Source organism: Rhodamnia argentea, chromosome 6, assembly GCF_020921035.1.
Source record: "Rhodamnia argentea isolate NSW1041297 chromosome 6, ASM2092103v1, whole genome shotgun sequence".
NCBI lineage: Eukaryota > Viridiplantae > Streptophyta > Magnoliopsida > Myrtales > Myrtaceae > Rhodamnia > Rhodamnia argentea.
The window spans coordinates 26,461,350-26,476,561 of NC_063155.1; the positions used below are offsets into that span (position 1 = coordinate 26,461,350).

Sequence of the window (15,212 nt, forward strand, 5' to 3'; positions counted from 1 at the left end):
TTTCTGCCTATTTACACCAGTGAAGTTGCAATAATCAAAGCTTCCGGTTGAATTCTCAGATGGCTTTCACCAAGTAATAGAATACCAGTCACAAGAAGTCCTAAAAAGGGAAATAACGTTTTACACTGTGCCTAAACTTTCGACTGTGAATGTGAAAGAAGGCAAGAAGCAAATGGAGAAAATTTGTGAAGGGAGGGAACAAGGGAAAAAGAATGACTTTACAGGGAAGAAAATGCTGGCTAGTTGAAAGCAAAAATGATCATCGAGAATGTTGGGATTAACTTGCAAGCTGCATCGTCCGATACTCCCTCTCTGCTATGGATCTAATGCCGTTAATATCAGGCGACACCTCTTCTTCCTCATCATCTCTAGGAGGGAAGCCACGTGTGCGTGCAACCGCCCATTGATCGATGACTCCGCAGTCAATGGCATACTTGATCGAGTGCTCTAAGTAGTCTGTGTCTGTGCGGAGGTCAGGCTGAACTGTCAGCATCCTCATGAGACCTTCAAACATGGGCAAAAGAGAACTTGGTAAAGCAGAGTGCCATTTCATCATGCCGACAACGCAGAGCTTGGTAAGAAAAGGTTCGTTTTCCATCATGTTGACAATGCGAGACGTAGCAAATCACAGCGTTAATATCCAGGAGAAAAGAAGCAATCCTGTTGTGAACTGTTCTGAATTGCCTTTTCAAGCATCAAACTTTCTTTGGGTCTTGAACAAATTAGCGATTGCTCATCAAATTTAGGTATAGGATGTCCAGAGGAATGGCCAAAGGAATTGAGAGAGATTTAAGAACTTGAACAATGATGAGGAGCAATGACGACTGATGATAACATACAATCATGAAAAAGAGAAAGAGCACCAGTTAAATGAGAATAAGAGTGTCAATGAAGTTAAGGTTAATGCATGGTGAAATTTCGAGGAAGAAGCTAAAAACTGATCAAATTATGCATATGGAGTAATGAAATATCTTAACAAGTACGGGTATACTATGGTTGTGATGAACTGAAAAAAAGAAAAACGCACAAATTGTGGCACTATGAGGTCTGATTAGCTATTTGACCCCACTATGAGACACTGCGTGAAAAGCACGGCATACCATCTGCAATATGTGCTTCATCTGTCTAGCCTCCACTATAATCAGATATTTGAAAGAGCATTGAACAAGCAAAAGAAATATGATTGTGAGACATTGGAGAGATCAGCCCCAGAATAATATGCCAGCAGTACATGAGAATAGCATATGGAACCAATATTTTCTTTGGGGCATCCTGAAGCAACAATATTTTCAATCATGAAGTATCCCGAAGGAACATCCTATGCAAGGCCATTCACAAAAACTAAACACTCAAAGAGAGAAAGTGGAACTTGTTTTTCTTGGTCTAACAAACAGGCCCAATTATAGTAGATATGAGTATTGCATCTTAACAAGTTCATACCTGCAACAATGCCATCCCCAGACGCCGACATATCACGAGAGAAGGGGGTGATGGGAGGATCCTCCATCCCATGGACAGCACCATTGTGCTCCTTTGTGTAGTAGTGAATCTTGGAAGTTCCATTCGTCACAAACAAGACCTTAAGATTCTCGTGCCAGAGAGGTGCAATTATGTCTGGTTCATAATGAATAAATTTAGATTTCGAGTTATTTTTGGTGTCAAATTCCTCAGATGGCATGATCCCACATAGAAACTCAAGTTCCTGCTTGGTGACCTCAATAAAATCTGCTAGCTCCCACACTTGCTGAATGAACAATTTGGTTTCCTCATCAGAATGCCAAAGAGGCAAAGGAAGATTGACATCATAAAATACAAGCCCTCCGAATCTCTTTGAGATCTTGATGGCTTGCAATGCCGTTGATCTCATGTTATGCTCAAGCAATGAATGAGTGTTGATATATAGCATATTTGCCTGCATCAAATTCCATAATATGTTAAAGGACATCAGGGATACACAACATAATGAAGAATCAATTATTCAAATGACATAATAAGCAACAATGCGAGCTTCAAAGCTGCTCCAAGCTCAAACTATGGTGGAAGAAGTGCCGTCAATATGCACTTCAAGTAGAAGACTGCATTTATAACAAGCAGATCCCACACCAAAAATAAACCATTGTATGATGGTACATCAGATGTACGACCCAATTTGAGGCATTCAGGTAAATAATTTAGGGGCAAAGGTGACAACAAAAAGGGATAGTGGAGTAAAGTCCACCAGGTTCCTGATATGCATGTGTAGTTTCCACACTTACCGCAACTGTCTTACGATTTTATTAAGGAAGTCATGATGTCCATTCTAATTATCGCTCATTGCCGTTAGGTCACTGAATTTCATGATTTTTTAGAGATCCACTAGCCATTGAACCAAAACACTTATACATCAGCACTACCAGCAGAAAGATACATGCTTAAACCTTAAGTTTTGTAAAGATGTTAAACAATAAATTTACCCTCTACGGCTTAGTAATGTATATCACTCTGGACCTCTGGTTTAATATTCTCAAGGGCTTTCTCAAAGCAGCAGGATAGATTACCTCCTTCAGCACATCAACATTGATGTCAGACTTCAATAAAGAATCTTCTGCACAAGGTCGAGCAGAAGTCATTCTCAATCGGCCCCTTTTACCAATCTTCATCAATGATACAGCTGATCGCCTCTTGCTATCAATGCGAAGACATCGGGTTTGGACATTGTTGATGTTCAAATAATAAAGCATGGCCTGGCCATAGTCATCATCCCCAAGTTTACCCATTAAAGCAACCTTACCTCCCAAGCTTGCAAGGGCAATAGCCACACTTCCAACTGACCCTCCTGGAGCCCTTACATATTTCTCTGGTGCCCATAAAGCATCTCCCATCCTTTCGTGAATTTCATAATCTACAAGCCTGTTCGCTGGCCTTCCTGATGGTACAAAAGCATGCTGCGCAGCTCCAAAGCAACAAACAAGAGGAGGCCAGCCATACGTATAGCTAATATCCTCTCCCTTGTCTTTTCCCAGATCTAGGTCCTCGTCGCTCTCTTGATCTGAAATTGCAAATAATGTGGAGTCCTCACTATCCAACAATTCAGTTTCACTAGTTTTGTCCTCAGCAACTTCCAGAGTACTCTTTCTCCGCCTCCTCACCTTCTTGGTTTTCTCTTCCTTGGTCGTTGTAAGAGAGGATGCAGCTGCAAAATATTCAAATCAGATGCATGCCTCCTGGCCGTAAATATTAGAAATGACCACGACTTAAGATAAGCACCAAACTAGCAGTAAACTCCAAGGCACTACCTTTCTTACGAGTCCTTCGCTGTTTCTTGTTGGAATCTTCCAGTCCTTCGGATACGGTCATTTCTTCCTCACTAGAAATCAATTCAGAGGACTCCTCCGGGGTATCTACAACAGCTTTCTTTCTAGTAAGAGTAGTAGCTTGCTTAGAAATTTTTGATGTCCTCCTTTTAGTAACAGCCTTATCTTCAATTTGCTCTGCAGCTGAAGGCTCCACAAGTTTTGTTTTAGACACAGCCGCAAGACCCCATTTGTTTTGTGATTTAACATCTTGACAGAGCACCAAGATCTGGGTCGAATAGACAGGGCAATTGTTATGCCATCTGCAATTGCGGAGTTCATGCCTCAGAAAAACAAAAATCACATCTGCCGAGTTCATAATTATACTGGTGGAGTGACCCAAAACCAACCTCATATAAAATTAGGCAAAAGCAAATAAATTTCTGATTGAGGTGATGCTTCTCGCAAGAAAACGTTAAACGGGGCTAGGTCATCTCACCTATAGTATGACATCAAATTGATCATTTCACCCATAGTTGCTGAAAGACTTTGACCGTCATTTTCTTCTCTCGCACAATAATCAATCCCAAACCCACGTTAATGGTTTCAAGCCTTCATTTGTTAAAACGACAATGCATTCCCACCCCAAAACCAAGGGAAGGCAAGAAAAACAAAGAACCACTGGAGATTGGAAACAAAGTTGCAGAACCAGCCGCAAAAAACACAGCCAACCACTGAATCGAACTCCGAACAGCAGCCGCAGTTCCGTGACAACTATATGTCTTAAAAGAAAGCGAGTTTTTCAATATGAACAGTCAAGTGGGTCACCCAGCATCAGTAATCAAAACACAAGCAAGACATGTTCTTCCCGCAGACTTCTAAAATTCAACAAGAAGATTGACTAGTCTCACCTCGAATGCCCAGTCAGACAAAATTTTCAAAACAAAACAATCACTGAACAAGCGCACGAGCAAAATGAGAAGTCGACCGCGAGTAATCAAATGCACCCGCGAAAAGTAAATGAGTGGTTTCAAATCACAAGAAAAAGAAAAGAAAAAAGGCTCAAAGTGAGCAGGGACTGGAAGCAAGTAAAGGGATTATCTTTTCACTCCAAGGCAGAGGAGGAATTCAGATGAGCCAGAAAGAGAAGAAGCGAACCTGGGCAATGAAGACAGGTGAGTGAAGGAGAGAGAGGCCATCATTGAGATCGAATCGGCGAACTGGGACCCACGAATCGACTACGGAGCAGGGAGCAGACGGAGGCAAAGATAGAGAGACTCTTTGGTGGAGGCCCTGGAGGGGTTTATCTTCCAGCACCTGCTCGGGTTTAAGAACCGAGGGCGCTTACGGATAATCAGCAGGAGGGAGGTTCTTTTATTACCGTTTATTCTTCTTCTTCTTCTTCTTCTTCTTTTGTAGTCCCTTTTTGTTTTTTTCACTGGTGGATTGCTGCTTTTAAGTTTTTACTCTTATCTTTCCTTTTTTTTCTCTTGGTTGTTTTTTTTTTCTCTTGGTTACCTTTTAGTTTTAGCTAAGGAAAAGGGCAACTCGCGGCCAAGAATTTTCATCTTCACTGCCACCAGTTAGGCGGCGGAGGCGGAGGCGGAGGTAGGACATTTTGCCAACAAAGACATTGAAGAGAAGATGAGACCATTTTCAATGTAACGTTACATCAAATTCGCGATTTTAAAATTTGATAACTTTCTATCATATGCTTTGACCATACGTGCAGCATGTCCTTGCAATGTTCACTGTCAAACATGACCACTTGATTTACAAATTGCAGCGTGCCCTTTGCTTGTTTTAGCTAAGTTTTTAGCTTTTCGAAGCTAGTCTTTTCGATGATGTTTGACTAAGTTTTTGGCTTTTCGAAGCTAGTCTTTTCGATGATGTTTGACTGTTTCGATTTTAAGAATTGGTTTGATAATCCTCGATAATTCCTATGGTATGAGATCCGTTAGGTATGGGTGAGATTTATGAACCAAAAAACCATACCAAAATAAGTTTATAGTTTACATGAAAATCCGGCATCGACGCACCTAGCAATCAAAACGCGGGTTGGCATTCTAGCCTTCCTGTCTCCTTTCGATACCTATTCGTTTTTTCATCTATCATAAGCGACAATAATGCAGCATTCAGATGGAGGTAGGGAACATCAATTTGCAGATCATTACTGACTGATACGATGATGTTTATGGATATGAGGACTCGCATTTATCCAAAGATTTGGACCAAAATGACCCCTGTTTAGCAGTTCAGATCCTGAAAGTATATGAGCTCCGGAGACAACAACGTCTAGGCATCGAGCGTGAGCGAGATTCTGGATGTGCATGGCTGTAAATGCATTTCTTGGAACAAGACGACTCTTCAGTCCTAGATCAAAAACAAAAATCATATAGATCATGCAGCTTCCATTACATTCGCCCTGATTATAGGCTCATAATGGCTCATCATTTAATCAACCAGAACCGACTTGTTTAGCTAATTCATTGATCAGCTAGGAAGTTTACAAAATTACAAAAGACGAAACCAGCAGTAACAGCAGAATGGTTAGAACCTCTCGCACAATGAATGGTAAAAATGTGTCGTGCTAGGCTCACTTCCGGTGGAATAAACGGATACTAAAGCACGTCCTTGGAAAGCTTAAACACAATCCTAACAAAATAACCCAACATACCACCCCACCAAATGAATTCTCTAATTCACACTAGTGTTTGAGACTATATGATGCCGTTCGAAAATAGCAAAAAACAAAATGTCTAATGACTTGCAACAGGAAAAATTCCCTCTCAACAATCTTGGCGACTTCTATCCAAATCTGAACCCAACATATATAAACGCTTTCTCTGAACCATTGTCACATGACTCAAAAAATTGTTACAAAAATTTCATTTTAAAGGGGACGTTATGCCAAAAACAGACTCGATCACTTCTTACGCAAATATAAGAAGCCAACAATCACCGAGATGCAAGCAACAGCAACAGGAACAGCCCAGTATTGTTTTGTCAGGGCCACGAGCTTCTGAGAATAGTCTGTTCCTTCATTCTTTGAGAATATTTCGAGCTCCGGGATGGCTGGGGAAGATGTGTCAAGCTCACCGATGCAAAAGGTCCGCAACAGCTCCTTTGCTTCTTCGCTATGGCCAGCGTCTTCAAACTCATCGGTAGCATCTTTTCCTTAATTAAGATTAAAGGAAAGACATGGACACATGATAGATTATAACCAATATCATGAGATTTATCTTAAATGAATTGTCCTCAATGCGATCAAACTTCATTAAGTACTATCAACAAGGTGAAGTATATTACCAGTTGTCTCAAGGATAACATCATCCCCGCCAGGATGCTCGTCCATGTATGATGACACATCATAGACCTGTGCAGAAGAAACACAACTAGTTAGAGCGTAGTCATGCACATGCCATAGTTACTCTTATTTGTTCTTTAATTTCTTTCTGGTACTTGCGTTAGTCAGTACTATTTTTCTCCAAATATTTTGCACAACACTGTTGTTTAGGAAGTGGCAAGAGGGAAACGATGCTAAAAGGAGCATTCCATTCTATAGCATTGACCCTGTCATAGAGTTCTGGAGTTACAAAACTTATATCAATTAAAAACTCACAACCACCTTCCGTTAAGTCCATGAATTCCACATACTTCCGTCCAAAGAATACAAATTTATTAGTATTAATAAAATCCAATTGGAGGATCAAATGAAGGTGGTTTCCCTCATCCACTTTCTCCACTTCTATCAGTCTCTTCGCCAATCCAGATACTACCATCTACTCTCTCCTTCACACACATACATACTCCTTGTCCTTACCTCAAATTTATAAGCAATAGCATTCATCAGTATAAAGACCACTAGAATTTCGTATTGCAAGCAATGAATTTATCAAAAAAACAACATAATCCAACATCAAAGCTGTGCTCCAACTCAGAGCATGTATCTTTTCTTTGGTTAAATGGACATAACTAAGTCCTTAAACATAAAAGATATTTGGAAGGGTGTAGCTAGAACTTCATCCTCTCCCCTGACATGTCGTCCCTCCAAAATCAACCTGAGAGTAGCATTTTCATTACTAACTCATTGAAAGTAATCCATAGCATTTCAGAACAAGGTTCCCTTTTACTTCACATCACCCAAGCCAATGCCAAGCAGCTAGCTTTGACATTGCTGTGAACGACAAAGAATTTTTAAGCCTGAAAGAAGACAACACCTTGTTCTATATTTTTCCATTTTAACTGCTACGAAGAAAAAAACCTAAGACGCAACTCCAACTAAAGAAGCCAAAAGGTGGAAGGGGGTCACACACATTGTTTGCTGGTGCATACCATCAGTCTATAGCATGTATTTGTGTCTGTCATTTGTCAAGACTAAAACTCCTCAATTACGGCTAGAGATTAAACTTACTCAAAAAGCTAACTTCAACTGATCTTAGGATCCAACGAGCAGCATCTTGAAGCCAAAACCACGAACACTACATATAACATTGTGTAGCCCATATAATTCACAAAATCGGAACCCAACTCCCCCATTTGTTATAACCAAACTCGACACCTCCAGTGACAGTTAATTGATTCTTAGCTAACCTACAAACAATAGCAAAACTCAATGAACTTGATGATCTCAAATTGCTGCTAAAGTCACAAGCGCATGTGCGCAACATCATTTACGCAAGATGACCGAAACTTCAAAACTAGGATTGCATAAATCCATGAAATAACATGCAACCGTATAGGGATCATAATATTTTTAGTAAATCCCTCTCCATTTTTCCTCGACTATAACTGCGGGTAGCTGGCCTTTTTTTTTCTTTTCAGAAAGATTTTCATTTTTGATAGGAAGGACAAAGGGACATCTTTCGGCTCATTTGCCGTATAACATTCATTACTTGAATTTGTTCTTTCAAGTATTTATTGGAAAGTGCTTCAAGTTTGATCAATTTATAGCCACCATAATGAAACTGGATGGCTTCAGGCCACTGAACTTAGGAAAAATGGATCAGCCATCAAAAGGGCGTTAAGACATAAAAGCTTCCAATCACAGAACATATGGACAGGACATTGACTCCACTAAACAATCAAATATGAGCACTATAACCTAAGCTAGAACAGCGGACACAAATACAAGTGATAAGCCAAAATCATATCGAACAGAAACAAAGGCCGTGAAGCAGAATCTGGGTCATAGCCCAAAATCCCAGAAGAAGAAGGACGGAGGAAGGGACGACCTTGCCGTCGATGACAATCCAGCAGTCTTCTTTGGTGTTGTGCTGCGATGCTTCTTGCATCGAGTACATCTTCGTGATGGTCGGCATTTGGCCACCGGCGACGACGGCTCCTCCGCTGCCCGGTCAACCCAACGACGGCGGCAGGAATTCTTTCGGAGGCGCAGACTATTCTGGTGTAAACTTTCGCCGCCTCTGACATATGTTTTCATCCTCCTCCTTTTCTGGTGTAGATAGACCATTGGGCTTGAGCCCTGAACTTGACCTTGGTTATGAATTCTACTTAATTTTGGGCTACAAGCCTGAAAACGAACCCCACCAACTAATTTAGAGTAAAAAAAACTAATCCAATATTTGCCAAACAAAAAAAAAATAATAATCCAATAATTTGAAAAAAAAAAATCTAATCCAATATAGTCGTTTTCTTCGGCAAAATCGAAAATGAACTTGTTTCCTTATGTACAACTCGTCTCAACCACACGCTTTAGATTCATTTGCTTAAGGCCTACGTGATCAAATCGGTTTTCACATGAGAGAAGGGTGTAAAACTTTTAACATAATGTACAATGTATCGTAATATTTTTAACTTTTAGAACAAACGGTTTCGCATTCAGTTTCAATAAGACGAAAGTGAACATGCATTATAAAATTACTTTTCTACGCATCACAACTGGATGATGCCAATGATCGTAAGTTTCACTATCATGAGCATCATCTAGTTGCAAATCCGAGGAGGAAATTGAACCCGAAATATTATGTTTTTGGATTAACCAATTACTTTGATATGTTTTCGAAATCTTATCGTTGTTAAGCCGTAAATTCCCAACTGCCTTGCCAACTTTGACAACCTCCTAAGAAGAAGAAGAAGGTTTGACTTAGAGGGCAGCCAGGGATTTCCTAAAGCAGTCACCTTAGTGATATATATTAGAAAGCCAATTAAGAACATCCTCAAAAGATAATGACATCTAAGGGTAGTTTCTTCGGTTTCTGGAAGTTCCATAAATAAAGAGTTAAATGCCTACTTGATTTCGGTAATAAAAACTTGATACAACGAATCATTTGCATTTCCAATGTGCGATGGTTTCCCTGCGAAGCTCTTTAAAAGTCATTTCGGGATTTGTTTTTTTTTTTTGGGGTCAGAAAAAGACTTCATTAGCTAATTGCAAAGTTCGAGTACAAAAGACTAGATTCCGAACAAAGTAATGCCCATAAGGATTTCGGTTGGTTAGATAACCAATTAAAAGGTAAAGATCCATTGAGACGGGTCTTTGCAAGCCAATCTGTAACTCGATTGCAATCCTTGTTATAGTGGGCCAATTTTAAGCCCTTGAAGGGTGCGTTTGGGAAGAGCTTCCCCAAGGGACTTTAGACCTCTAAAGTCCCTTGGGAAAAAGTTTAGGTGTTTGGCAATTTTTTCTGGGCCACTTTGGGAAAATGCTACCATCAATCAAAGCTGAAAGCCCAAAGCAGGTGGAGACCTGCCTTGGACTTTGAGCATTTTCAGAAGGCTGGTTTCAAGGTAATTATTGATTTTTTTTCCCAAATTGCCCCCACAGATAATTATTTGTTCCACTTTTGCCCTAAAAAATCATTCGTCTTCTTCCCAACGCCCAAGCATTGTCCTACTCACTGATTCTCATTCAAGGCGAGGTCATCTTCTTCCCAACGCCCAAAACTTGGGTTGAGATCGAGGGTCACGGTGGCCGTCAAGCCTCTATCTTAGCTGAAGCCGTTGTCTTTGTCTGATTTTTTGTGAGTCGAGGTCGAGATCGAGCATTGAGCGACCCGGATCTGGTTCTTTGACTGCAGATCTGCGACCTCGGCGTCCCTCACTTGGCATCACGCATCCGCGGCATCGCCTCACCCGAGGTCGCGTGACTCTGGCATCTCATCCCTTAAGGTGGATCTACCCCGATGCCCCTCACCCGGGGTCGTGATGTCGGCGATGGGTTTCGCGAAACTTCTTTGACCTTTGTTGCCCGGGCTTCGCGAAAATTCTTTGACATTCGTCGCCCGGGCTCGCCGAGCTTCGACAAGAGTTGCGACAAGCTCTGTGGCTTCGCATGGCTGGCGATCGCTTCTGGCCAACAATTGGCTGCCTCCGTGCTTCCCCCGCCATGCTTGCCTTCAGTTTATTTTTTATTTTATTATTTCAAAGTTGCTTTGCAAAATATACATGAAAATGGGTTATCCAAACACCATTAGCTTTCACCAAGTACACCTTCGCTCAAATATCCTTGGGAAAATGACTTTGCATTTACCTAAAGCGGTCCCAAACGCACCCGAAGCCCATATGCAAAGTCATTTTGGGATTTCAATAGAGAGATTTTGTGGGATTACTAGTTGTTCACATGATTTATTATTTAATTATTCTAGCGCTCACTCCCACATGTAGGCTGAACTTTTGCAATGATATCGCGTGGGATTTTGTGAAATTTCTAAAATTTAAAGCTGTCGGATGAAGACGTGATTTATTATTTAAATTTTTAAATTAATATTCTAGGATCTTCAAAGGAGAGAGAGGGAAAATCAACAATCTCAACATCTTTACTCAATTGACTTGACCTTAAGAAATGAGATAATCGGAGAAAGTGCCAAAAAATCCCTAAACCGATTGCACTTGTACCGATATAAACTTTTTGATTGTACTAATTCAATCTTAAACTTTTTGACAATTTGCCAATTAAGTCTATCCGAGCAATTTTAAATGAATTACTAATGTAGACGTCGGCCGTCCTACGTGGTGCGTGGGTGTTGACGTGGACTTTTTTATTAAAAAAATATTTTTGATTTTTACAATTTTTTGCTCTCTTTTTTTTTCTTTTCTTCTCTTTATATATTTATTTTTTTGGGGCTGTGGGTCTACTAGGATCGCTGGCTCTAGGCAAGGGCCGCACACCTCGCCGGCCATTGTTGGCCCTCGCTTGAGGGCCGGCAAGCCCCAAGCCCCACCCCACCACCCCCAAAAAAAAGAAAAAAGTAAAAGGAAATAAGAAATAAAAAAATTCATAAAATTTTATTTTAAAATCTTTACATTAGCATTAGTCGGGCCATGTAGGACGACCGACGTCCATGTCAGCAATTTCAAGCTAAGATTAGTCGATGGACTCATTTAGCAAATCGTTAAAAAGCTTAGGATTCAATTGGTATAATTAAAAAGTTTATAGCTGCATTGGCGCAAGTGCAATAGATTTAGAATTTTTTTGTTGTGCTTTTCACATGAATAGTCTAATTCAATAAGGAAATTAGCTATCTTAGAAAGAGATAATAAAAAATTGGTGTGGGGTCCATTCATTCAAGGATTTGTGACTCATAACATGCTATTATTCTTACGGTCACACAAATACTGTTATGCTAGCAAAGTCTATATTCAAAAATAACAAAATATCAAGTAATATCTTTAACATTGAAGGGAATTGATTATATAACATTCTTTGGGTGACTGTTAGATCAATGGTTTATTTTGAGCCACAAAAAATGAATAACAATTAATTATAAATTCTTGTGGGGTCCACTTTTTTAATAATTTGTGGCTCATAACTAGTGTTATTTTTACAGTCACCCAAAGATCTGTTATCTTTCAAAGTCCAATATTAAATAATATCTCTAACAATATTATCTAATAGAGAACTCTCTTTTTCCATAAATATGCTTCAACACATATCAGCCAACATTATTTCTGAACCTATTAGGCTTTGAAGCAGATTGAGACGGTCAACTCACATCGATTTGGTCACCTTGGCCTGATCGTGAATCCCTTCATTTGCCTGGCCCTGTTAACGTGGAACGAGATAAGGTACAGTACAAAAGGCTTGCCTCTGGGAACATTGGGTCGGCCACTTCTGGGCGAAAACATAGCGTTCCTCATAGAAGGACCGAGCTTCATGAGTAAGAAGAAAGCAACGTACGAGTTTCACGTTGTTTTTCTTCGTCTCGGTTTCTGCAGTGTTCTCGTACATATTGAACGAACGTGGATAGATACGTTTCTAATGTGATCAGCGTCGAATTTTGTCCAGAAAAGTTTATGCTATGAGCGATATGGGGTTCAACCCAGGGAAGCATCTCCAGCTTAAGGACTAATAACTCCTAAAGTGTCCACTGTAAAATTGAAAACCTGAACTTTCTTCAATCTGTCTATTTCATGGGAAAAAAACTTTGCAGTATGACAGCAGGACCGGACCCCGGTCCCCGTGTCCAAGCACTGGGGACCCGGGTCCGGTCGGCCGACCAGGCTTTGGCTGGCCCCAAGGACTTGGGTCCGGCAGCTAGGCACCAAGGGTCCATCATCCGAGAGACGGATATTAACTGCCTTAGCTTTTAACTATGGTATTCTGTCACGAGGAAAGTAGTCATACTATGATGGCTCAACCAAAGAAGAAGAAAGAAACAGACCGATCCTTCCTCGTATTTTCTCTTTCCTTTCAAAAACAATTTGAAGTTTCTTCGCTGGCTCGATCGAACAGGTACAGGGATTGTGTTCATATCACATGTGTCAGGTTCTTGCATGTTAAGTGATGTGATCAATAACTTCATAGTTCTTAAGCACATGTAGTTGTGTTGGGGGGAAAATTACCAAAACGTCCTCAATCTATTGTAATTGTGCCAATTTAGTACTAATTTTTTTTCTTTTGGTAATCGAGTCCTAAATCTTTTGCATTTGGACCTATTTAGTCCATCCGGCCAACTTTGATCAGCCGACGGTGACGTGAATAATTGTTACTAATTCGAATATTTTTTGCGAGTTATTTATTTATTTATTTCTTCTCCTTCTTCCTTCATGCGATCGTCAAATTGGCGACCGGCTAGAGGCGAGGGGGAGGTCGGCCTCGCCCTTGCCCAACCACCAGATCTAGCGAGGTCGAGGGGAGCCTCGCCCAGCGACAACCTTGCCCGACCTCGCCCTTGCCGGCCGTCGCATTTGGCTAATCTTCGATCCGATAATCGATTGGATGAAAAAGGAGAAGAAAAAAAAGGAAAAGGAAAAACAATAAGAAATGTGCAAAAATATTAAAATATTATTAGAAATTGTCAAGTCTGCGTCGACAGCGCCACATCAGCCCCAATCAGCGTTCACGTTACCGTTGGATAGATAGACCGAATTAACACAAATACAAAATATTTAGGATGTAATTGGTAATGATTTATGAGTGAATTAGTATAATTGCAATAAATTTAGGGCTTTTTTTGGTAATTTTCCCTTGTGTAGGCTGATAAGACTATTCATGTAGTAATCTTGAGCCACATATCAAAGGATATATTCCATCACTTTTATTTGCTCCGCGTTGCTTGAAAAATGGGTTCACATCTTGAACCTGCGTTTACGGGTACTTTAAATCGACGATCAAACAAAGCATCGTAAAATTTGCTCAGCCAGCCTTTTCTTAATTAGTTTTCTAGTTGTTTCCACATTTACTTTTCCTAGCCATTACTTGATGTAGTTTACTTTCTTATTTGTTCCTCTATACATGATGGCTATTTCTTCGTTTGTTACGCACTCCGAAAATCTTCATTCGACACACTCTTCTTTTTCGCCTTCTCTTTTGGTTTCATGCCCGTTCATGATCTACCCAAAAGTGCGGTGCACGCTAATTAGAAGGTCTGTTGAATCGTAAATTATCCTTGTGGACAGTGATTGCGAGCCTCAAACGTTCATCAATTTGATTTGCTTTTGGTGGTTCGCAGATATTTCGTAACACTATGAAGAAAAATACTCGTTTAAGCTTTAAATAGAATCTGGTTGTTTTCATGGATTTGATCGATCACATGAGAGTAACCTAGAGAGTACTTCTGCATCAATACTATGTAACCAAAACCAGCTCCAGCGTTGTTAAAAGCCACATTTGGCAATGCCCTACGTGGAGGGGCACTACCATGCAACTCTTTCCATATCAAAACATAGAGCGAGCAACCTTCAATTTTTGCATATTGTTTTGTCCTTTTTACTTCTTCTGATTGTTTACTTATCTAAAGTCTCAAGTGCCTCCGACTTTGGAAGATACATTCATATAAGAGCTAGTAATTTCTCATTCTTGTACTTCATGTTTAGCTCAAGAGGGGTCAGAGAAGCTTCTGAGATGTTTCAGCCTCGCTTACGAGTTTATTAATTCAAATGAAGCAATAATTTGAGGAATTCTAAACTAAACAAGGTCTATAATAATAATAATAATAATAATAATAATAATAAAAGCTAATCTGATTAAATCTCTCAATTTATTACCATCAATTTAGCACTGGCTATTTCAATTCTTTCTATTTTGAAAAAGTCCCCTGAATCCCCATACAGTTGTGGAGTGGTCAAATGTTGGTTTGAGTACTTCGAAATTGTCCCTTCAAATAACCTAATACTTTACTTATCGAGGTATAATAAACCAACCTCTCCATCCATTCTTTGATTAATGACGAAGAACCAAACTACTAAGATAATCAAAATTGGTTTTTGGCGGCATATTATGGTTTAAAATCCACGCAACTACCCTATAATTTGATTTAGGCTCTACAGATCATGAGACACGACCCTAAAAGATGAGAGACTTAGACGCATTTGTAGACCATATAACCGATAAATTGGAGCAGCATTTTTCAAAATCTAAAAGGGTATCAAAGAGAAGTTCTCCAAGGGTGTAACCAGCCAGAGGAAACCAAAGTTTCATTTCCTGGGAGGAGCAACCCCAATGGTCGCATGAGAAGTAAGACACAATTCATTCTAGAG

General features: G+C 40.0%; 2 protein-coding genes across 3 annotated transcripts; both read right to left on the minus strand.

Annotated features, from left to right (window-relative positions):
• Positions 1-186: 186 nt before the first annotated feature.
• LOC115727924 (fructokinase-like 2, chloroplastic) lies at positions 187-4,625 on the minus strand. Of its 2 annotated transcripts, XM_048280321.1 has the most exons (6): positions 4,431-4,625; positions 3,276-3,595; positions 2,771-3,172; positions 2,538-2,584; positions 1,441-1,912; positions 187-504 (listed from the first exon to the last, which is right to left on the minus strand). In XM_048280321.1, the coding sequence occupies exons 1-6, from the start codon at positions 4,472-4,474 to the stop codon at positions 278-280; spliced, it is 1,512 nt and encodes a 503-aa protein (XP_048136278.1). In that variant the 5' UTR covers positions 4,475-4,625; the 3' UTR covers positions 187-277. The 2 variants fall into 2 exon arrangements, with proteins under 2 accessions (XP_048136278.1, XP_030514104.1); XM_030658244.2 differs by having other exon boundaries at positions 2,538-3,172; positions 4,431-4,624.
• A 1,278-nt stretch (positions 4,626-5,903) lies between these two features.
• LOC115728173 (cytochrome b5) lies at positions 5,904-8,744 on the minus strand. Its single transcript, XM_030658510.2, has 3 exons — positions 8,507-8,744; positions 6,582-6,648; positions 5,904-6,449 (listed from the first exon to the last, which is right to left on the minus strand). Exons 1-3 carry the CDS (start codon positions 8,591-8,593, stop codon positions 6,199-6,201), a joined length of 405 nt encoding a protein of 134 aa, XP_030514370.1. The 5' UTR covers positions 8,594-8,744; the 3' UTR covers positions 5,904-6,198.
• Between the last annotated feature and the right edge of the window lie 6,468 nt (positions 8,745-15,212).